General features: G+C 46.8%; 1 protein-coding gene across 1 annotated transcript in view; it reads left to right on the forward strand.

The window, feature by feature from the left end:
• The window catches only part of LOC140083203 (uncharacterized), a 62,102-nt gene extending 38,450 nt beyond the window's left edge, over positions 1-23,652 (forward strand). The window contains exon 2 of the mRNA XM_072126362.1: positions 22,514-23,652. Within this exon, the coding sequence (XP_071982463.1) occupies positions 22,706-23,335 (630 nt within the window). The 5' untranslated portion in view covers positions 22,514-22,705 and the 3' untranslated portion in view covers positions 23,336-23,652. The remainder of the gene's footprint in view (positions 1-22,513) is intronic.
• Positions 23,653-23,855: the final 203 nt, after the last annotated feature.

The raw sequence follows: 23,855 nt of genomic DNA on the forward strand, positions 1-23,855 counted from the left end.
ACATCTAGTGGAGATGTTATGTATAGCGCTGAGCCCGGGCTGTGTGTGATATCTGGTACAGTGCTGACATCTAGTGGAGATGTTATGTATAGCGCTGAGCCCGGGCTGTGTGTGATACCTGGTACAGTGCTGACATCTAGTGGAGATGTTATGTATAGCGCTGAGCCCGGGCTGTGTGTGATATCTGGTACAGTGCTGACATCTAGTGGAGATGTTATGTATAGCGCTGAGCCCGGGCTGTGTGTGATATCTGGTACAGTGCTGACATCTAGTGGAGATGTTATGTATAGCGCTGAGCCCGGGCTGTGTGTGATACCTGGTACAGTGCTGACATCTAGTGGAGATGTTATGTATAGCGCTGAGCCCGGGCTGTGTGTGATATCTGGTACAGTGCTGACATCTAGTGGAGATGTTATGTATAGCACTGAGCCCGGGCTGTGTGTGATACCTGGTACAGTGCTGACATCTAGTGGAGATGTTATGTATAGCGCTGAGCCCGGGCTGTGTGTGATATCTGGTACAGTGCTGACATCTAGTGGAGATGTTATGTATAGCGCTGAGCCCGGGCTGTGTGTGATATCTGGTACAGTGCTGACATCTAGTGGAGATGTTATGTATAGCGCTGAGCCCGGGCTGTGTGTGACACCTGGTACAGTGCTGACATCTAGTGGAGATGTTATGTATAGCGCTGAGCCCGGGCTGTGTGTGATATCTGGTACAGTGCTGACATCTAGTGGAGATGTTATGTATAGCGCTGAGCCCAGGCTGTGTGTGATATCTGGTACAGTGCTGACATCTAGTGGAGATGTTATGTATAGCGCTGAGCCCGGGCTGTGTGACACCTGGTACAGTGCTGACATCTAGTGGAGATGTTATGTATAGCGCTGAGCCCGGGCTGTGTGTGATACCTGGTACAATGCTGACATCTAGTGGAGATGTTATGTATAGCGCTGAGCCCGGGCTGTGTGTGATATCTGGTACAGTGCTGACATCTAGTGGAGATGTTATGTATAGCGCTGAGCCCGGGCTGTGTGTGATACCTGGTACAATGCTGACATCTAGTGGAGATGTTATGTATAGCGCTGAGCCCGGGCTGTGTGTGATACCTGGTACAGTGCTGACATCTAGTGGAGATGTTATGTATAGCGCTGAGCCCGGGCTGTGTGTGATATCTGGTACAGTGCTGACATCTAGTGGAGATGTTATGTATAGCGCTGAGCCCGGGCTGTGTGTGATATCTGGTACAGTGCTGACATCTAGTGGAGATGTTATGTATAGCGCTGAGCCCGGGCTGTGTGTGATACCTGGTACAGTGCTGACATCTAGTGGAGATGTTATGTATAGCGCTGAGCCCGGGCTGTGTGTGATATCTGGTACAGTGCTGACATCTAGTGGAGATGTTATGTATAGCGCTGAGCCCGGGCTGTGTGTGATATCTGGTACAGTGCTGACATCTAGTGGAGGTGTTATGTATAGCGCTGAGCCCGGGCTGTGTATGATATCTGGTACAGTGCTGACATCTAGTGGAGATGTTATGTATAGCGCTGAGCCCGGGCTCTGTGTGATACCTGGTACAGTGCTGACATCTAGTGGAGATGTTATGTATAGCGCTGAGCCCGGGCTGTGTGATACCTGGTACAGTGCTGACATCTAGTGGAGATGTTATGTATAGCGCTGAGCCCAGGCTGTGTGTGATATCTGGTACAGTGCTGACATCTAGTGGAGATGTTATGTATAGCACTGAGCCCGGGCTGTGTGTGACACCTGGTACAGTGCTGACATCTAGTTGAGGTGTTATGTATAGCGCTGAGCCCAGGCTGTGTGTGACACCTGGTACAGTGCTGACATCTAGTGGAGGTGTTATGTATAGCGCTGAGCCCAGGCTGTGTGTGATATCTGGTACAGTGCTGACATCTAGTGGAGATGTTATGTATAGCGCTGAGCCCGGGCTGTGTGTGATATCTGGTACAGTGCTGACATCTAGTGGGGATGTTATGTATAGCGCTGAGCCCGGGCTGTGTGTGATATCTGGTACAGTGCTGACATCTAGTGGAGGTGTTATGTATAGCGCTGAGCCCAGGCTGTGTGTGATACCTGGTATAGTGCTGACATCTAGTGGAGATGTTATGTATAGCGCTGAGCCCGGGCTATGTGACACCTGGTACAGTGCTGACATCTAGTGGAGATGTTATGTATAGCGCAGAGCCCGGGCTGTGTGTGATATCTGGTACAGTGCTGACATCTAGTGGAGATGTTATGTATAGCGCTGAGCCCGGGCTGTGTGTGATATCTGGTACAGTGCTGACATCTAGTGGAGATGTTATGTATAGCGCTGAGCCCGGGCTGTGTGTGATATCTGGTACAGTGCTGACATCTAGTGGGGATGTTATGTATAGCGCTGAGCCCGGGCTGTGTGTGATACCTGGTACAGTGCTGACATCTAGTGGAGATGTTATGTATAGCGCTGAGCCCGGGCTGTGTGTGATATCTGGTACAGTGCTGACATCTAGTGGAGATGTTATGTATAGCGCTGAGCCCGGGCTGTGTGTGATATCTGGTACAGTGCTGACATCTAGTGGAGATGTTATGTATAGCGCTGAGCCCGGGCTGTGTGTGATACCTGGTACAGTGCTGACATCTAGTGGAGATGTTATGTATAGCGCTGAGCCCGGGCTGTGTGTGATATCTGGTACAGTGCTGACATCTAGTGGAGATGTTATGTATAGCGCTGAGCCCGGGCTGTGTGTGATATCTGGTACAGTGCTGACATCTAGTGGAGATGTTATGTATAGCGCTGAGCCCGGGCTGTGTGTGATACCTGGTACAGTGCTGACATCTAGTGGAGATGTTATGTATAGCGCTGAGCCCGGGCTGTGTGTGATATCTGGTACAGTGCTGACATCTAGTGGAGATGTTATGTATAGCGCTGAGCCCGGGCTGTGTGTGATATCTGGTACAGTGCTGACATCTAGTGGAGATGTTATGTATAGCGCTGAGCCCGGGCTGTGTGTGATATCTGGTACAGTGCTGACATCTAGTGGAGATGTTATGTATAGCGCTGAGCCCGGGCTGTGTGTGACACCTGGTACAGTGCTGACATCTAGTGGAGATGTTATGTATAGCGCTGAGCCCGGGCTGTGTGTGATATCTGGTACAGTGCTGACATCTAGTGGAGGTGTTATGTATAGCGCTGAGCCCGGGCTGTGTGTGATATCTGGTACAGTGCTGACATCTAGTGGAGGTGTTATGTATAGCGCTGAGCCCGGGCTGTGTGTGACACCTGGTACAGTGCTGACATCTAGTGGAGATGTTATGTATAGCGCTGAGCCCGGGCTGTGTGTGATACCTGGTACAGTGCTGACATCTAGTGGAGATGTTATGTATAGCACTGAGCCCGGGCTGTGTGTTATACCTGGTACAGTGCTGACATCTAGTGGAGGGTTTATGTATAGCGCTGAGCCCGGGCTGTGTGTGACACCTGGTACAGTGCTGACATCTAGTGGAGATGTTATGTATAGCGCTGAGCCCGGGCTGTGTGTGATACCTGGTACAGTGCTGACATCTAGTGGAGATGTTATGTATAGCGCTGAGCCCGGGCTGTGTGTGATATCTGGTACAGTGCTGACATCTAGTGGAGGGTTTATGTATAGCGCTGAGCAGGGTTTTCCTATTTTTGTGCTGAGACCAGACACAGTGACACTGATGAGATATTCCGGGGCACTTACACATTGCTGGAATATATTTTTCAGCTGTTATTTATTACTGCAGTGTCTTGTACTGTCCTGCAGAGGGCAGCGTTACGCTGAGATCTTCTATGTTCAACTCTGGGCAGCTCCTTTGTGACTGTATGAACGTGGGATCTTGTGTAACGGGCAAGCAGCAAGACTATGGAGGCAGGGGGTCACACATTGTCCCTTCTGTCCCCTCACATTGGTCTCCTGCATCTACTACTCTCTGTGACATGTGCTGAATACGTCTTGTGACACCGGACAATCAGAAGGGACGTCACAGTAACCAGAACGTTGTGTGATAATTATTACATTTAATAACAATCGCTATGTGATCGGAGGGATTTCACGATTCATGTTATGGGCAGCAACATCGGTCTGTGATTCAGTGTCCTGCTCTCACTGCCGGTATTCCTTACATCACACTCATACATATGATGCAGGGAGCCCCTACTACCACAGGACTGCACTGATCTAGCAGGGTACAAGGGACTGCCTGCATTATGTCTATTACTATGATGTAAGGTGCCCCGGCCTTATGGTCATGACACAGGACTGCACTGATCTAGCAGGGTAGAAGGGACTCCTTGCATCATGTATATCGCTATGATGTAAGGAGCCATGGCCGCCTGGTCATGACACAGGACTGCACTGCTCTAGGAGGGTAGAAGGGACTCCTTGCATTGTGTATATCGTTGTGATGTAAGGAGTCCCGGCTCTCTGCTTATGACATAGGACTGCACGGCTCTAGCAGGTCAGAAGGGACTCCCTACATCATGTATATCGCTGTGATGTAAGGAGTCCCAGCCCTGGACGTCTGGTTGTGACACAGGACTGATGGACTGAGGGTCTCTGCCCCATCACTGAGGGTCATTCTTATTACTCGTGTTTCTGTATTTTGTGTTTTATGATTTATTTTTGTTCTGCTTTTTTATTTCAATATTTAGTACATTTTTATTTTCCATGATTTTTCTTAAATCTCTCCCCCGGTCTCCTATTTCTCAGTGATCTGAGGGGATTATATGTTGTACCAGTTGTATGTTGGCGTCTCGTCTTCTCTTTGTGTTTCTTCTAGATTTTGTATCGGCCATTTTTGTTCTCAGAAGTTCCAATATATTTTTTTCCATGAGAACATTTACAGCTTCTATCCCTGCGGAGATTGTATCCGGACGTTTGTGTTACTGATATTTCAGACATTTTCCATCGTTGTTGTGTTTTTATTTTTTTTATTATATATATTTATTATTATTATTATTATTATTTTAATCATCATTTCTCATACAGAGTGTGTACATTGGGGTGAATTCTTTTCTATTCTGTATATTGTAATTTTATTACTTTACTGTATTGTATTTGTAATAATAGTAATTTTTAGGCAATATTCAGAGAAGAGGAGGGAGAAGAGGAGGGGGGGGGGGGAGCGCTGCCCCTCTCCATAGAGATACATGGCGCATGTGTGCAGCACCATACCGCTCCCGTACAGCGCCGTGCGCCCATTGCCGTTTACGGGGGACGTACATACAGCGTATATACACACCCCATAGGTCCGTGTGAATGTAGCCTTACTATTATTACTGCTATTATTATTAGTATTACTATTATAATTATTAGTAATAATACTTACAGTGGTAACAATGATAGTAATAATAACTAATAGTAATGTAATTATTACTGTTAGTATTATTATCACTGTTACTATTATTACTATTATTAGTTGTAGTATTAGTATTACTGTTATTATTATTATCACTGTTACTATTATTACTATTATTAGTTGTAGTATTAGTATTACTGTTATTATTATTATCACTGTTACTATTGTTACTATTATTAGTTGTAGTATTAGTATTGCTGTTATTATTATTGCTATTATTAGAATTATTAAGAATAGTAACAATGACAGCAATAATAGTAATAATGTTTGTTATTAATATTGTTATTATCACTGTTACTATTATTACTGTGATTATTACTGTGATTATTGGTATTACTATTATTAGTATTGCTATTATTATTATTAGAATTGTTAGTAATAGTAGTAACAATGACGGCAATAATAGTAATAAGGTTGTTATTATTTTTATCACTGTTACTCTTATTATTACTATTGTTATTATTACTGATTATTATTTGTGTTAGTATTTTATTTCTCTTTATTAGTAGTTTTAGCAGGAAGACAATTCTGACATTTTATTCTCCCTGATATTTCATCCTAGTAACGTGTGACATGTTATTTTTCCTCGCTGTCTTGTGACGTGTCGCTGTGTGCTGCTGATCTCTCCTGCAGTTATTTCTGTCTCTTCTCTTCTCTCTGTCTCCAGCATTAACCCCTTGCAGTAGATTGTCCTCCCAGAACACCCTGGTGCAGGCGGCGGCCCGGGGGGGGGGTGATGTAAGCGCCGGCGCTGCTATTCCCTTGGTGTCCCCGCCCCCGTCACACCTCCCGCCCCTCCCCCGCCTCTTATAGAGGAGAAGTCGCTGGTAATTACAGGTCGGGCTTGTCTTTGGCACAATGTCAGACGCTTTTATCCTTCTATTAGATGTAATCGGCAGAATGCAAGCGCTTCCCCCCGGAGATTGGCGCTGCCTGTGATCCGTCCCCCGGGGCTTCCACACAGAACTTCTCCTTCATCTTTCATTCATGTCAAATCCTTTACCCGGCGCATTGTACAGTCTGTGGTGCTGAACACGTGGCCAGCGAGGGTTAATATATTCCTAATATAAATATATATTCCGGTATAATAGACTATTGTGTCTACATGTATCTTGTGACCCCTCCAACCCGAACGCTGACAACCAGAACCGAAGTTCTGTCCTATTTGCTCTGTGTTCGGGTCGGATGTTCCAGCTCACGATGTGCGTTGGCCTCGTCCCTCTCGCTGCTGTATAAGGGAATACTCCCAAATATTCTCTATATCTTAAAGGGATTGTCCATATCAAACACAAGGGCATTCCATGTAAACCCAGGCTATTTTTCGGTAACACCTTCCACAAGCTATAACTTATTTTTATTTCCCGTATTTTTTATGAGGTTTCGTTTTGGTTTTTTTCCAGGAAGGAACACAATTTTCATTTTTAAAAGAACACAAAGCAGTTTTTTTCTAATAAATTTTTCATTTTTTTTGAAACCTAAATAACATAATAACTTTTTCATTTATAGGGTTTTTTTTATGTAATGAAAATCCCTCTGCATTCGGCAGGTGGGGCACGCCCGATCCAAGGGGGTCTGTGTTGGATAACTGATTTCATGGATACATTATCAGTAACTCATAGCGATTTTCCAGGGGGCTCTAAATTGTGGGGTCATAGGACCTTCTTTGGCCATGGCCAAGAGACGTTGCTTGTGTCCCGGCTGGAACCATAGACTATAGTGTGGGTTCATGTCTGTTAGTAATGTCTGTGTTGTCAATGGGGGAGGGGGAGTCTTGGCCACTCGTTCTTTCAAGCAGCGCACTACCGGTGCTCTCCACTAGTCTCTGGAGCGACGTCTGTGGTCACTCCTGGCCTCATGTGTGATAGTTGTAGTAGATTTCTCTACACGGATGACTTCCACAACAAGCACATGTGACCACTGAGGACGACGATAAATTTACATGTGTATGACCCTAATTTTAGATATAACCTACATCAAGGGGGGAGAGAATGAGAGAACTGTGACACAGGACTGTAAATAAATTCTTTTTTATCAGGTCATATACAACACAAAGAATGACAGATAAGCTAAAATACGGGAGCTGCTGCACCCCGAGGCCCCCACTACACGGCCTGATGGTTACATATCTGTCAGTCCAAAAAGAATAACCCTATGGTTTGTCGATAAAAAAGGGAACTTGGTAAGGAAAGAAGAGGTCTGTCCCGCACAAGTCGGGGGGTTTTGATAGGGTAATCAATTACTGAGTGACAAAGCATTGCCCCTGATATGATATATGTCTGGGGGGGGGGGGGTCATGGGACAACAAAGGAAAGAAAATGAAAGTGACGTCACATGGTCTGATGCAGCCATTACTTGCTGGAGCAGGTCACATGACTCTGGAACTTCTGGTCGGGTGCAGGCCCAAAAACTGAACGTATCAGAGCAACACAGAAAATGGAGACAGTGATCAGAGGTTTTTTTTTTTCTTTATCCCATCATGAACCCCTATAAGATAATTGATATATGGGTGACACAGAAGTGAAGAGCCAATACAGCCTCCCTAAATCCAGTCTTGTGTAGAGTAATTGCCCGGAATTTAAAAAGGGAATTGTGTCACAAGATCAAGCACTCACATGCACCAGGAAGAAGGTGAACTCCAGAGGACGTACGATGTTAGTGAATCGCGCCGGACCCAAATCCTCGTAGGACAACGCACCGCGGGATCGCGACAGGACGGGGTAAGTAAATCTGGTCCAATATCTATGGCCGCCATAGCCCCTACTACCACCACTACCCCCCACTCCGCCCCGGATAGATTCTGGATCGTTAGTGGGTTAGAAGACCTACTGTATGATGATGTCATGTGTTGAAGGATCATATAGCCATGACTTCAGTCTAGGAATTTTGTTATGGACCCAATGAAAGTGTTGTGGACTATCACACGTTGGGGGGAGATTTATCATATGCTGTTCTTCGTGCATGATGAAATACTTGCCCCTACGGATACATCAAGAGGCTTCCACCGCCTGGGCTACAGATCGTATATTTCTATGCCAGGTCTTACCTGCCATAGAAATATGTGCAGCATCTTCCACCGGGACCTAGTCTTTTCTTGTGGGTCTGGAGGCAGCCGGGGCCCAGAATACCGGAGTGACTAGCGGTTGCGGCCTAGGCACGCTAGTGTCACGGTGCTTGGTATAGGGACCGGAGGGCTGTCCTACAGCCTGGCAGGTCTCCAGCAGGTGGTGTGTGCAAGAAATATGGAGGGAGAGGCTGATGTACTGGTTCTCCCTGGGGCAACCCCTTAGTGTCCGTAGTATGAGTCCCTTGGTAATGGATGGGGCGCCCTTGTTAATACCGCCGTATCCAGGGATCCGACAGAGGCAACGTTCTGCAAATCAACTCGCGGTTCCTTATTGAACAACAGGTAGCAGGCAACAGGCCAAAACAGTGAAACAGCAGATTACCGTACTGGAGTGGTCATGGAGAGGGGTCCTCAGGAATAGTGCACCAGCTGCAGCTCTGGATTAGAGTCTCCTGGCTCAGTTCCTGGGACTGGTTTCTGTGACAGCACTAAAGGTGAGCTCCACATGGACTTTCTGTTCACTCTCAGACTCCTGTAGTCTGGACTGGACCTGACACTGAGGTCAGACTGCTGACAGGGGTTTCATACTCCCCCTGGTCAGGTGGTAGCACCTCTCCAATCACACTCCAGTTTACGATAAAGCCACATAATTGGATAACATCTTTCACCCATTTAACTATTGCCTTTCCAGGCTGAGGCTCTAGCAGCATTTACATAATGACCACGTTCTAGAACCTTCATAGAGGGTTTGCGACTCCCCCTAACAGCTCCTGACCCGGAGAGGGCGCTATTCACAACTTCCAGCCTGCCTATGTATTGGCAGGGATGTTGCAGATGTATGGCACTGTGTTTGCTAGAAGCGAAGACGAGGTCGGCAGGCGCGGTATGATGATGTCATCGCCTGTCGGCCTGTTGCACATAGCAGCAGAGAATAAGAGGAGAACGTGGAAAGGTGAGGTTTGTGGTGTCTGTTTTTTTTAAAGTATGTTAAAAAGAGGAAGATAAGAGGGGGGCCAACAGGATGGGGGGGGGGGCACATTGAGAGGTGGAGTTGAGAGTGGGTCAGAGAGGGAGATGCCAGGGGCCTCACAACAAGAGGGTGAGATACAAGGGGAGAACATTAGGAGGAGAGAGGAGCCATAAATGAGTGGGGTTAAAGGGGGTACAGAAGATCAGGGGGCCCACAATAAGAGGGGGGATACCTGGGGGGCCATAACAAGAGTAGGAGATAAAAGGGGGCAACATTGAGAGGAGGGAGATGAGAAAACCACAAATGAGGGGGGGCAACAAGATAATAAGAGGGGTATATACAACAGGGGCCATAATTAGAGAGGGGAGGAGAGAAGGTCCACAATAAGAGGGTTGGATTAGAGGGGACCCACAATTTTTCAGTGTCTGAAAATGTACTGTATATCCTCGAGTATAAGCCGAAACCTAAGTAGAACCTAATTTTAACACAAAAACAGGGAAAACCTATAAGCCTAGTATATAGCCTACCAGCTCATGCCCGAAGTATATAGCCAGAAGCCCCTTGTCCCCAGTATATAGACAGCCAGCTTATGCCGCCAGTATATATCCAGCAGCCCCTACCCCCAGTATATAGCCTGCAGCCCCTGCCCCCAGTATATAGCCTGCAGTCCCTGCCCCCGTATGTACCCAGCAACCCCTTCCCCCAGTATATAGCCTGCAGCCCCTGCCCCCAGTATATAGCCTGCAGCCCCTGACCCCAGTATAGATCCACCAGCCCCTGCCCACCAGTATATACCCAGCAGCCTCTGCCCCCAGGATATAGCCTGCAGTCCCTGCCCCCACTATGTACCCAGCAGCCCCCTGCTATCCAGTATATAGCCTGCAGCCCCTGCCCCCGTATAGATCCACCAGTATATACCCAGCAGCCCCTGCCCCCCAGTATGTAGCCTGTAGCCCCTGCCCTCAGTATATAGCCTGCAGTCCCTTCCCCCAGTATAGAACCTCTACCCCCTGCCCCATTATATATCCCGCAGACCCTGCCCCCCAGTATATAGTCTGTAGTCTCTGCCCTCTGTATGTGGCCTGTAGTCCCTGCCATCCAGTATATAGCCTGTAGTCCCTGACATCCAGTATATAGCCTGCAGCCTCTGTCCTCCAGTATATATCTAGCAGCCCCTTCCCCCAGTATATAGCCTGCAGCCCCTCCCCCAGTATATAGTCTGCAGCCACTGCCCCTAGTATGTACTCAGCAGCCCCTGTCCCCCAGTATGTACTCAGCAGCCCCTGTCCCCCAGTATGTTGTCTGCAGCCCCTGCCCCCCAGTATATAGACTGCAGCCCCTCCCCCCCAGTATATAGTCTGCAGCCCCTGCCCCCAAGTATATAGCCTGTATCCCCTGCCCCCAGTATATAGCCTGCAGCCCCTAGTATGAACCCAGCAGCCCCCTGCCCCCCAGAATATAGCCTGCAGCCCCTGCCCCCAAGTATGGAACCTGTACCCCCTGCCCCCATTATATAGCCTGCAGCCCCTGTCCCCCAGTATATAGCCTGCAGCCCTTACCCCCAAGTATGGAACCTGTACCCCCTGCCCCCATTATATAGCCTGCAGCCCCTGTCCCCCAGTATATAGCCTGCAGCCCTTACCCCCAAGTATGGAACCTGTACCCCCTGCCCCCATTATATAGCCTGCAGCCCCTGTCCCCCAGTATATAGCCTTCAGCCCCTGTCCCTATTATGTACCCAGCAGCCCCTTGCTCCCCAGTATATAGCGTGCAGCCCATGCCCCCAGTATATAGCCTGCAGCCCCTGCCCTCAGTATATAGCCTGCAGCCCCTTCCACCAATATATAGTTAGCAGCCCCTGCCCCCCAGTATATAGCCTGAAGTCCCCCCCAGCATATAGCCTGCAGCCCTTGGTCCTAGTATATAGCCTGCAGCCCCTGCCCCCAGAATATATCCTACAGCCCCTGCCGCCCAGTATATAGCCTGCAGCCCCCACCCCCAGTATATAGCCTGCAGCCCCTGACTTCCACTATACATCCTGCAGCCCCTGTCCCCTGGTATATAGCGTGCAGCCCCTGCCCCCCCAGTATATAGCCTGAAGCCCCTGCCCCCCGGAATATAGCTTGCAGCCCCTGCCCCCAAGTATGGAACATGTACCCCCTGCCCCCATTATATAGCCAGCAGCCCCTGTCCCCCAGTATATAGCCTTCAGCCCCTGCCCCCATTATATACCCAGCAGCCCCCTGCTCCCCAGTATATAGTCTGCAGCCCATGCCCCCAGTATATAGGCAGCAGGCCCTTCCTCCTTTTATATACCCAGCAGCCCCCTGCCCCCAGAATATAGCCTGCAGCCCCTTCCCCTCAGTATAGAGCCAGTAGCCCTTGCTCTCAGTATATAGCCTGCAGCCCCTGGCCCCCAGTTTGTAGCCAGTAGCCCATATCCCCTTATATACCCAGCAGCCTCCTGTCCCCTGCCCCCATTATATAGCCTGCAGCCCCTGCCCCCCAGAATATAGCCTGCAGCCCCTGACCCCAGTATGTATCCAGTAGTCCCCTGCCATTCAGTATATAGCCTGCGGTCCCTTCCCCTAGTCTATAGCCATCAGCCCCTTGCCCCCAGTATATTGTCAGCAGCCCCTGGCCTCCATTATGTAGCCTGTAGCCCCTGCTCTCAATATATAGCCTGCAGCCCCTGCCCTCAATATATAGCCTGCAGCCCCTGCCCCCAGTATATAGTCAGCAGCCCCTGCCCCTCAGTATGTAGCCTGTAGCCCTGCCCCCAGTATATAGCATGCAGCCCTTGCCAATAGTATGTACTCAGCAGCCCCTGTCCCCCAGTATATAGCCTGCAGCCCCTGCCAGCTTATATACCCAGGAGCCCCCTGCCCCCCTAGTATATAGCCTGCAGCCCCTGCCCCCTGTATATAACCTGTACCCCCTACCCCCATTATATAGCCTGCAGCCCCTGCCAGCTTATGTACCCAGCAGCCCCCTCCCCCCCAGTATATAGCCTGAAGTCCCTTCCCCCAGTCTATTGCCAGCAGCCCCCAGTCTATAGTCAGCAGCCCCTGGCCTCCAGTATGTAGCCTGTAGCCCCTGCCCCGGTATATAGCCTGCAGCCTCTCCCCCAGTAAATAGCCTGCAGCCCTTGCCACTAGTATGTACTCTGCAGCCCTGTCCCCCAGTATATAGCCTGCAGCCCCTGCCACCTTATATACCCAGCAGCCTCCTGCCCCCCAGAATATAGCCTGCAGTCCCTGCCCCCCAGTATGGAACCTGTAACTCCTGCCCCCATTATATAGCCTGCAGCAAATGTACCCCAGTATATAGCCTTCAGCCCCTTCCCCCATTATGTACCCAGCAGCCCCCTGCTCCCCAGTAAATAGCCAGCAGCTCCTGCCTCAAGTATATACCCAGCAGCCCCCTGCCCCCCAGAATATAGCCTGCAGCTCCTTCCCCCCAGAATATAGCCTGCAGCTCCTTCCCCCCAGTATAGAGCCAGCAGCCCCTTCCTCCCCCAGTATAGAGCCAGCGGCCCCTGCCCTCAGTATATAGCCAGCAGCCCCTGTCCCCTTATATATCCAGCAGCCTCCTGCCCCCCAGTATATAGCCTGCAGCCCCTGTGCCCAGTATGAAGTCTGCATGCTCTGCTTGCCAGTATGTAGTCTGCAGCCCCTGCCCCCAAGTATATAGCCTGTATCCCCTGCCCCCAGTATATAGCCTGCAGTCACTTCCCCCAGTCTATATCCAGCAGCCCCCTGCCCCCAGTATATAGCCTGCAGTCCCTGTCTTCCAGTATGTAGCCTGTAGTCTCTGCCTTCAATAAATAGCCTGCAGCTCCTGCCCTCAATATATAGCCTGCAGCCCCTGCCCTCAGTAAATAGCCTGCAGCCCTTGCCACTAGTATGTACTCAGCAGCCCCGGCCCCCAGTATATAGCCTGCAGCCCCGCCCCCCAGTATATAGCCTGCAGCCCCTGCCAGCTTATATACCCAGCAGCCCCCTGCCCCTGTATATAAGCTGTACCCTTACCCCCATTATATAGCCTGTAGCCCCTGCCCCCAGTATATAGCCTGCAGCCCCTTTCTCCAGTATGTACCCAGCAGCCACCTTCTCCCCAGTATATAGTCAGCAGCCCCCTGCCGCACAGAATATAGCCTGCAGCCCCTGCCCCCCAGTATAGAGCCAGAAGCCCCTGCCCCCCAGTATAGAGCCAGAAGCCCCTGCCCTCAGTATAAAGCCTGCTGCTCCTGTCCCCTTATATACTCAGAAGCCTCCTGCCCCCCAGTATATGTCCTGAAGCCCCTGCCTCCCAGTATATAGCCTCTATCCCCTTCCCCAAGTATAAAGCTTGTACCCCCTTCCCCCATTATATAGCCTGTACTTCCTCTCCCCCAGTATATAGCTTGCAGCCCCTGCACCCCAGTATAGAACCTGTACCCCCTGCCCCCCCAGTATATAGCCTGCAGCTCCTGCCCCCCCAGTATATAGCCTGCATCCTCTGCCCCAAGTATAAAGCCTGCAACCCCTGCCCCCCACTTTATAGCCTGTACCGCCTTCCCCCATTATATAGCCTGTACTTCCTCTCCCCCAGTATATAGCTTGCAGCCCCTGCACCCCAGTATAGAACCTGTACCCCCTGCCCCCCCAGTATATAGCCTGCATCCTCTGCCCCAAGTATAAAGCCTGCAACCCCTGCCCCCCACTTTATAGCCTGTACCGCCTTCCCCCATTATATAGCCTGTACTTCCTCTCCCCCAGTATATAGCTTGCAGCCCCTGCACCCCAGTATAGAACCTGTACCCCCTGCCCCCCCAGTATATAGCCTGCAGCTCCTGCCCCCCCAGTATATAGCCTGCATCCTCTGCCCCAAGTATAAAGCCTGCAACCCCTGCCCCCCACTTTATAGCCTGTACCGCCTTCCCCCGTTATATAGCCTGTCTCCCTGTCCCCCATTATGTAGCCTGCAGCCCCTGTCCCCCAGTATATACCCAGCAGCCCCTGCCCTCCAGTATAGAGCCTGCAGCCCCTGCCCTCCAGTATAGAGCTTGCAGCCCCTGCCCTCCAGTATAGAGCCTGCAGCCCCTGCCGTCCAGTATATAGCCTGCAGCCCCTACCCTCCAGTATGTAGCCAGCAGCCCCTGCACCACAGTGTAGAACCTTTACCCCCTGCCCCCATTACATAGCCTGCAACTCCTGTCCCCCAGTATAGAGCCAGCAGCCCCTGCTTTAAGTATATAGCCTGCAGCCTCTGCCACCCCAGTATATTTCCTGCGGCTGACGTCATGGGGGGGGGGGGAGGGGGGGGGGGTCGAAAGATGAATACACATTTTGTTTTTTTTTATAGACTGGAGTATAAGCCGAGTTAGGTTTTTCAGCACATTTTTGTGCACAAAACCTCATGTAGCAATAGGTGGGCCCCCAAAATCAATTTCACTGGTGGGCCCTTGGTCCCCCAGTCCGACCCTGAGGGATTGTATATATTATCTTTCATTTTGTGTGTAAACTATATATTTTTTTATTTGGGAGCACTAAATCAAAATGTACTCAGGGAGCAGAAATTGCACTAAACTTAGGCTTAAATTTAGGAAATTTTGTTTTATACTTATGGAGGTCAGTCAGTTGTGGTGTGTGGTATACATGATTTAGGTTGGGGCACAATGAGGTCAGTTGTGTTGTCAGAGATATACATCAGGAGCACAGTGTGGGGAATAGTTGATATCCAGGTCACACTTTACTATAAGTGATTGTATAATTTTTAGGTGCACAGTGTGGAGATGTTCTGCATAAGCCAAAGATATCTTGTTCTGCAGCATTAAGTCATGGCTGAGAGACGTCTTCATGAACTTCAGGACCTGCTGGACCAACATAATCACCTATGAGTTGCTAGATGCTATTTCTGCTCTGTTTTATCAATACTGGAGTCACACACAGAGTATACAGGCTGACGTGAGGAATAACGCTGGGTATTATTAACATTGTTGTAGATGGTTTTGACAAAGAGATTTATTCTTGGACTAGGGTCTTTTGCCACCTCCATGTATTTGTCAGTCTGGATTCCAGTGCAGGTATCACTTATTTACCTTCTCTTCCACTTCCTCCATCGACACCCATCCATATGCTTTTCCCCCTCTTCCTATCACATGCACCATGTTAAGAGGCACATCAGAATGGCAGATTCAGCACACTGGCTGTCAACCCACGGCTCCAAGCCAGTAAGGTCTTGATCCACAATGGCAACACCATAGAGATCACACAGAACTTGGAGGTAACTTGCTTTGCACACAGTAACCTTGTGGTTCGACATTTCTCAAAACTCTTTTTGAAAAAGAGAAAAATCTTAAAAAGCGTTAACTGTGGTAGACCATCTGCTTGCTTTTCTGCTTTGGTATCCTCCACAGCCTGTCGGTAGAGATCAACAAGTTAGTTAAAATTCGGGTTTAACGGGTTCATCCGAATTTAGTGGACTTTGGCCTGAGCATGAATCCCATTGAACTCAATGGGGACCTGGATTTTAATACAGAAAAATGACTGTAAATTGGGGTTAGAGGGCAGCACACTAGCTGCACAGCAGGAAAACACCTGTAAGGCACAGAAACTCTGGCCATGGGTACAATTTTTCCATCCAAAAATTGAACACAGAGGGCCCATCATTTAGTACCTTCAGGACAGATAATCCTCCACCATGGGAGTCACATTCTGCCTCCTGGTACTTCTTGCCCCATCGAATGCTGGTGAAGATTGAGCAGAACTCAACATTCCTCCTCCTCGTGCTGCCACTGAGCTCTCAATGTCAGATGAGAACACTGCCAGTAGTACACCTGCAACAAAGTGCACATCAAATTGCACCTCATTTTTGTCTCACACTCTTGCATTGGAATGAAGAATACTAAACTGTCCTTGGAGTATGAATCCAGCATGGATGGGGCGTGTGGGAACTTGTCTCGGCCCAAAGCTGCTACAATCTTCTGGCTGTTGTCTTGCACTACCTTACTGGACTTAAGGTTCAGTGGCAGCAACCAGTCATCTGTCTGTCCCGCCTCCTGCCTCAGGAACAGCCGCCACTAAATTAATCCAGCGGACAGTTAAAGGGATGTAACGTCCCTGCCCATGCTTACTGGTCCTTGCGTCAGTTTTGAGATGCACCTCGGGACTAATGGCATTGCACTGTGTACATCTGATTTTGTCTACAAACTGTTGGTGGAGGGTGGATACCACCTGCCGTGAAAAGTAGTGGTGGCTGGGAACTTATTACTGTAGAACACCTGCTGTCATCAGATCATTAATGCTGTCCATCTCCAGAATCCTGAATGTGAGCAGTTCCAAGGCAAGCTTTCCTGTTACGTCCCGTGTTCTGCTAGAGCAGTGATGGCAAACCTTTTAGAGGCCGAGTGCCCAAACTACAACAAAGAACCGCTTATTTATCGCAAAGTGCCAACACAGAAATTCAATTTGTGATTTATACTCCCTTCTCTGTCACAGTTTTCATTGATACCAGCTCCTGAGGACACCAATAAAGTAGAAAATAGTCCCAGGTAGAGCTGTCACTATAAAATACCTCTGTGCACAGCAAGTCCTGGGCTGTCTGGGACTGCAGGAAGATACCTGGAGTCATCTCTGGTGATGGCCCGAGTGCCCACAGAAAGGGCTCTGAGTGCCACCTCCGGCACCAGTGCCATAGGTTAGCCATCACTGTGCTAGAGTCATAACCATTCACATAGCAGCGATAGGAGGGTTGTAGGATGTCCCTGGCACATTCCTCCAACCACTATTGTGGGAGTGGTTATGACGGAGGGGTGTACAAACAGTAATGGCTCCTCCCATCTGCAGGAAGATTGCAGGACAGAGGACGTCAGGGGAAGTACTGAGTCCTGCTGACAGTTTATCACTTTACAAAACTTTACCTGGGACCCTATGAAGCCTTGTACTCACCATAGTAAAATCTTTGTAATAGTGGCCAACCCTAAATTCAGACCTGAATTCAATATTACAAAAAATTCTGCAAATTGGGCTCGGTCATATGAAATGTCTTCCCAATGGCAATAAAGCAAAGAAATACGTATAGTATATATAAGACTTAATCACGACAAGTCCCACTATTTCTAGTTTTCTTTTTATATCAGTAATTGACAGTCACCGGAGTCTGATAAAATAAGCTCCAATAACCCTGCAGAAGCCTCTCCAGACTATATAAGGTCCTGGCCTCAGTGACAGACAATGAGACGCTGTTACACGTTCTGCAGGGAGTCGCTGCTAAGTGATATCTACATGATCCAGCAATGTACAGACAATCTCTTCTCCTCCTCACCATTGTGTATCTCCGGAACCTTTCCCAATGCCAGAAACTCAGCACATCCCCGCAATGTTTCATCCGGAAGAGATATCCTTTATTTAATACTCAGTATGTGCAGGACGGAGACCTGGTCATCGGAGGGATATTCACCCTCAGTACTGGTCTCAGGAGTTCAGGAGCTTCTGTATCCATGTGTGATATGTAAGTACTTTATACACACACAGGGATAGGTGATAAGTATCAGACATTCCCTTATCCATTGAAGTGTTGGAAGTTTCTGATTTTCCGGAATCTCTTTATTGTTCTTAATTATTTTCACCCTTAAGGAGATTAATAAAACTTTTTTGGCGTAATATGACGAGTTGCTAAATTTCTTATCAATTCTTGCAAACTTTGTGCACGTTTCTCTTTACTATAGACCTCATTGATCATGAAATCAAAGAGGCCCGTAGAAAAACTAAAATCTTTGACCTGTTCTCCCTTTTTGACAAATTTACGTAGCAAAATCAGAGTGAGCACTGCATAGGTTATGTAGTTAGGATGGTGGTTTTGTGCTTGTTACTCATATTATGGTTTTTGTGATTTTGTTTTTTATTGAACCTCTGGATTTCACCAACACAAATCATGTAGGGCTACAATGAATTCCGATCCTGTTTTGCTGCCACCCACTCCCCCTCCCCCCCCAAAAAAAAAGAAAAATCAGTTTTCTGCGGGAGCTTTTTTTAAATTTAAAATAAACACTATATTTAACAACCGAAAATGTTATGTCTAAATTCATTAGTCTTCATTCCTCCTTAGCAATTTTTCACCTAAACTGCTCACTCTGCATTGAGTGTAGACTTGTGCTGTGATCGCTGTGGGAGCAGAAGTGACTGCTTCAGCTTTGTACGGGGAGATATCGGATTACAGCTGCCGCACATGGGATTCTATAGAATAGAATAAAACTTCATTAATCCCGTTGGGAAATTGTTTTGTGCATCATTACTCCAGGCAAGGCATGAACAGTGTTTCACACAATAAACAGCACAAATAATATTACACTTTTTTCATTCCCCCTCCTATGGTGGGAAAGGGAGGGGAATGAATAGCAGGAGGGATCTGTGTAAGCAGAGACACAGTGAAGGGGCCGCAGTATATTGTAAGTTTTATATCTCACCAAGGTATTTGATTCACATCTACGCTGCCTATTAATGCCATGATATGTCAATGGACGATGGGGTGATGAGCTCTACCGGGTAGTTCCCTGATGGTTGAGTGGTCATTGAGCTGGGAGAGTCTCAGAAGATCTATAGGAAATGCCAGTCCTCTGTTATCGGTGCAGTCTCTGTAGTTAGACGCGACACGAGTAAAAAAAATCCTTCACCCTGTATAGTAGTCTAATGGGAGTCTGGAGGAGAAGTATAGAGGAGGGAGAACAAAGCTGAAGAGCATCATGACCATTATATTTGCATTTTCAGCATTTTGAAGGGAATTTACTAAAAAAAAACACATTACATCTGCTTAAATTATAGGTTTCAATCTACAACTTTTACCTTACTCCTTGTCTTGATGGAGGGGTTTACATATTTAATGAAGTGATGAACAGAAGTTAAAGGACATCTACCACCAGGATGAAGGATTGTACACCAAGCACACTAAGATACTGATATGCGCCCCCTCTGGCAGGATCCACTGTTCTTGTTGATTCCTATTCCTTTTTTTTTCCAAAACAAGCCTTTAAAAATTATGCAAATGAGCCCAAGGGGCTCCATAATCTAGCCCAAAGATCCTGAGGGGCTCGTTTGTATAATATTTTTGAAGCTAAACGAAGAACAGATCCTGCCAAAGGGGGCCCATAGCTGCGTGTAAGAGTACTTGGTTTACAATCCCTCATCCTGTTGGTAGATTTCCTTTAAGCAAAATTGACCAAAATATAAATTATGTAAGACACTTTTCTGCCATATATGATTCAGACATGTTGTTTCTAAGATAATGGGGTTAGTTTGTTTGGGCTTACCCTAGCCTGATCCACAGTACAACTACCTCTCCTTCTGATTGACCTCTAGATGGGGGAGTAGGGATGAACACACCCATTAAACCTCACCCCCTATGGTAACAGCTACTATTGGTGGTGACACTGATAACGGGTGCTACCCTTTCACTATTCTTTAAATTCCACTTGTGCGCCACTATTTTCCTTAGGATTGTCTCTCCCGTAATTTAATCAGGGTATGGGTGATTCTAAGAATAATGGTGGTGTGCCACATTTGGGTGGCCTTGAAAAGCATTAAAAAACTTAATACCCCCGGATCGGTTCCACCACTGTCTGACGATGTTACCAGCAGATAAGGGGTGGCGAGGGGTGAGCCCAAACACTGGACCTGAACCCACAATGTCTGGCACAGACCCAAATATTTGGGGTTTGTGTCCGCTCATCCATAGTGAGGAGTAGTTTTGTCCATGTGCCGTCTACGGGAGACTGGAGAGCAGTTTGTCTTCTCCTTGTTGGGATTGAGCTTGTATAATGGGAACACTTCCGGATACAAATAGCGGTATAAGGTATAGTAAAGATTGGTTATATCTGCATAATATACTCCGCTTTTTCTAACCTCTCCACAGACCTCTTCCTCTCTTCTACACGTATGTGTTGGCGTTTATATTTGCCATCGATCAGATTAACCAAAACCCAGATATTTTACCAAACATGACCCTGGGATACCATGTGTATGACTCGTGTAACAGTGTGAATAAGGCTGTAGATAATGTCCTGCAGATTTTGTCTGGTCCTGGAGACATTGTCCCAAATTATTCCTGCGAACAGTTTGGCAACTTGTTTGGTGTCATTGGAGATATGGATTCCGATATAACCTTCCCGATAGCTCAGATGCTGAGTATTTATGGATATGCACAGGTGCGAGTTACTGCTGCAGTGACAATCTCAACCTTAAAGAATTTCAACCTTAAAAATTGTCACTTTTTTCTATTTTTCTATGTTTTCTAATCATAAAAAGTAGAAGTAAAATATGTGATTTCGTATGTGAAGTGTCCAAGGAATCACAGCGGTTTTCCTTCGGCCTCATTTTTTTTACTTATACTATTTTCAATATATTTTTTAATATATTTAGAAGGTTCTAGAACAGTGATGACGAACCTTTTAGCGACCGAGTGCCCAAGCCCCCCTTATTTATCGCGAGGTGCCAACCAAAAATTAAAGCATTAATTTATTGCTCCCTGTTCAACAACTTTCAATCATATTGGCCTCCTGACAACAGCAACCCAGTAGAAAATGGAAAATTTTCATAGTTTTAGCTTCTTACCAGTGTCCCTGTGTACACAGAGAATCGTGGGGCCAGCAGGACGTCCTCCAAAGATAACTCGTCCCTGTCTACTCATTTTCCCTCTTCCTACAGTCCCTAGTAATGAAGTAAGTATCAAAATATGACTGAGCAGCAGTGGCTTGCAACTGCAGGAAGATTCTTTGAGTTCTGTCTGGTGCGTTGGGGCAATGGCCCGGGTGCTCACAGAAAGGGATCTGAGTGCCGCCTCTGGCACCCGTGCCATAGGTTCGCCACCACTGTTCTAGAATATATTTGACTCCACTTTATTTTTGACACAAAGCCGACACGTTTCTTCTCTCGTCCGGGTCTTACGGGATTCTATTTACACAATTGGGTGTAGACCCGACAATAAGGCGCACCCCAGATTTAGTCTTGAAAAAAAGGAAACATATATTGTACACCAATTAAACTATCCCTGTCCCTGGTCGCACAAATGGACAGCACAGATCTGCTTTTCCAGTCCTCATTGCATAGCGCTAAAGTCTCTTTATTAGTGTTATGCCATGTATAGCAGATCCGGTACTGCAGACAAGGCTGTTTCATCATTGCTGGGTCTGATTAGACCCAGTACATTTCTTCTCCAGATATTTCTCCCCATGACTGGCACTCCCAAAGATGCCCCAGTTACAGAGTAAAACATAAAAAAAAGTTAAAATACCACCAGGGATCTTTTATGACCTCATGGGGCACAATAGATGGTAAGACAAACACACACAAAATATTAATAAATATTTAGGAATAAATGTTAATATTTCCCAATAAAATAAAAAAACTACACTAAAAAACATCGCCTTAGTTGCCCAGTTTGCCAGAGACAAATAAATACATATTATATATCAAAATGACCGTTTCACAATAAGGAATTAATTAACGGTCATTTTGAGTTAATTTGAAAACTGAAAATAAAATCCACATACAGGCGGTCCCCTACTTAAGAACACCCGACTTACATACGACTCCTAGTTACAACCGGACCTCTGGTAATTGGTAATTTCCTGTACTTTAGCCCTAGGCTACAATAATCAGCTGTAACAGTTATCACAGGTGTCTGTAATGAAGAACTCCTGGTTCTGAAGACAATCCTACATTTTTAAAATCCAATTGTCACAGAGACCAAAAAGAAATTGTCTGAGGCTACAATGATAAAATATACAAATTACATACAAATTCAACATAAGAACAAACCTCCAGAACCTATCCTGTACGTAACCCGGGGACTGCCTGTATACACTATACATTACAAAATTTTTTAAAAATCTTTGCCTTTTTAAAAATGTTTAACTATCCCTATGTTCCCAAAAAAATGCTTAAAAATGTTTTAAGGTATTGCACAAAGATAAGAAGTTATGGCCCTTAGACAAATAAGTATGAAAATTTGCTACAGACACTTGGTCATTAAAGCCGTTTAAGGCCTGGTCAGAAAGGGGTTAAAATGTATCTTGTATATGTATATTTATATATTGGAATATTGTTTTTTATATATTTTAGATCAGTTATGGCACCACAGATCAACTTTTAAGCAATGCGAAGCTCTTCCCATCGTTCTTCCAAGCTCTTCCCAATTATCACACCCAATGTCTGGCCATTGTCCAGTTACTCCGACGCTTTAACTGGACGTGGATCGGAGTTATTACGTCTAGTGATGACATCGGTGAGAAGCAGAGTGCAGAGTTGAAGGCGATGGCTGATGCCTATGACATCTGTGTTGAGTATGTCATTGCGATCGGTGAAGAACAACTGAGAGGACGATATGGAATATATAGGAGAATCATCTATGGGTCGACCTCACAAGTCGTTGTCTTTTGTGGTAAAGTTTCAATGTGGATTATGTTTTTTATGCGAGCCCAATGTGATGATAAGACGCTGATCGTACCGGTGGGGGGGCTAGAAGCAGCACTCATTTCCAAAATAAGAAAATCTCTGTTTCATGGATGTTTGGTATTTTCACCTTCTACAAAAATTTTTCCAGAATTAAAAAAATACATCAAAGAGATGATTCTAGCGAGTCGTCCTAATGACTTATACATGGAATATATTTTGGCTTATCATTTCAGCTGCTTAACATCAGATCCTTACATCAACAAAGTATTTCGGTCTCTATTTAGACTTAAAGAATGTAACAGAACTTTGGTATTGGATGACCTGGTCCGCTCCACATACGCAGCCGAAGATTTTCGAGTTGCCTACCTGGTGTACAAATCTGTCTATGCCCTGGCACATTCTCTACATGATTTACAGTTATATGCGATGAACACTAACAAGAACTTCAGAGAAAGTCACAGCCTTATGAGACATGTAAGAGAAATCTGATACATAGTGAGAGATCCTTGTACTCATAAGTAAGGGTAAAGGGACCCGAGCATTGCGGATTAGAGTCCCTGAACGCAGACTTCAGCCAGAAGTTCCGGTTCGATTTTCGGACTCACCCCTGCCAGCACCGGGGGTGTTCCTGGCGAGTGTTCGGGTTTGAGTACCCCGAACCAAACTTTTGTTCGGGGTTTTTGTCTGAACTCAACGAATTCGAAACTGAATGGGCCCACTCATCGCTGCTCATAAGTTTCATTTGTAAGGCTTGTGCAATTTCGAAGTTTTAAATGATTTTCCATCATCAGAAGTGACACTTTGGGAAAAGGATGTGAAAACACATTAAAACTTTTTATATTAAAATGTGGTGGAGAAGTTTTTTTTTTGGAGGGCAAAATATAAAAAAAATGAAATGATCTGGAGGAAACATGAGTGAAGCTTCCATCCGAACCAGTGTTGCTCCAGTAGTCCTGGAAATTTGTATACAACCCCCTCTAATCCTTTTCATTTTTATTTTCCCTCGCCT

The sequence above is a fragment of the Engystomops pustulosus genome, chromosome 1, assembly GCF_040894005.1.
Source record: "Engystomops pustulosus chromosome 1, aEngPut4.maternal, whole genome shotgun sequence".
NCBI lineage: Eukaryota > Metazoa > Chordata > Amphibia > Anura > Leptodactylidae > Engystomops > Engystomops pustulosus.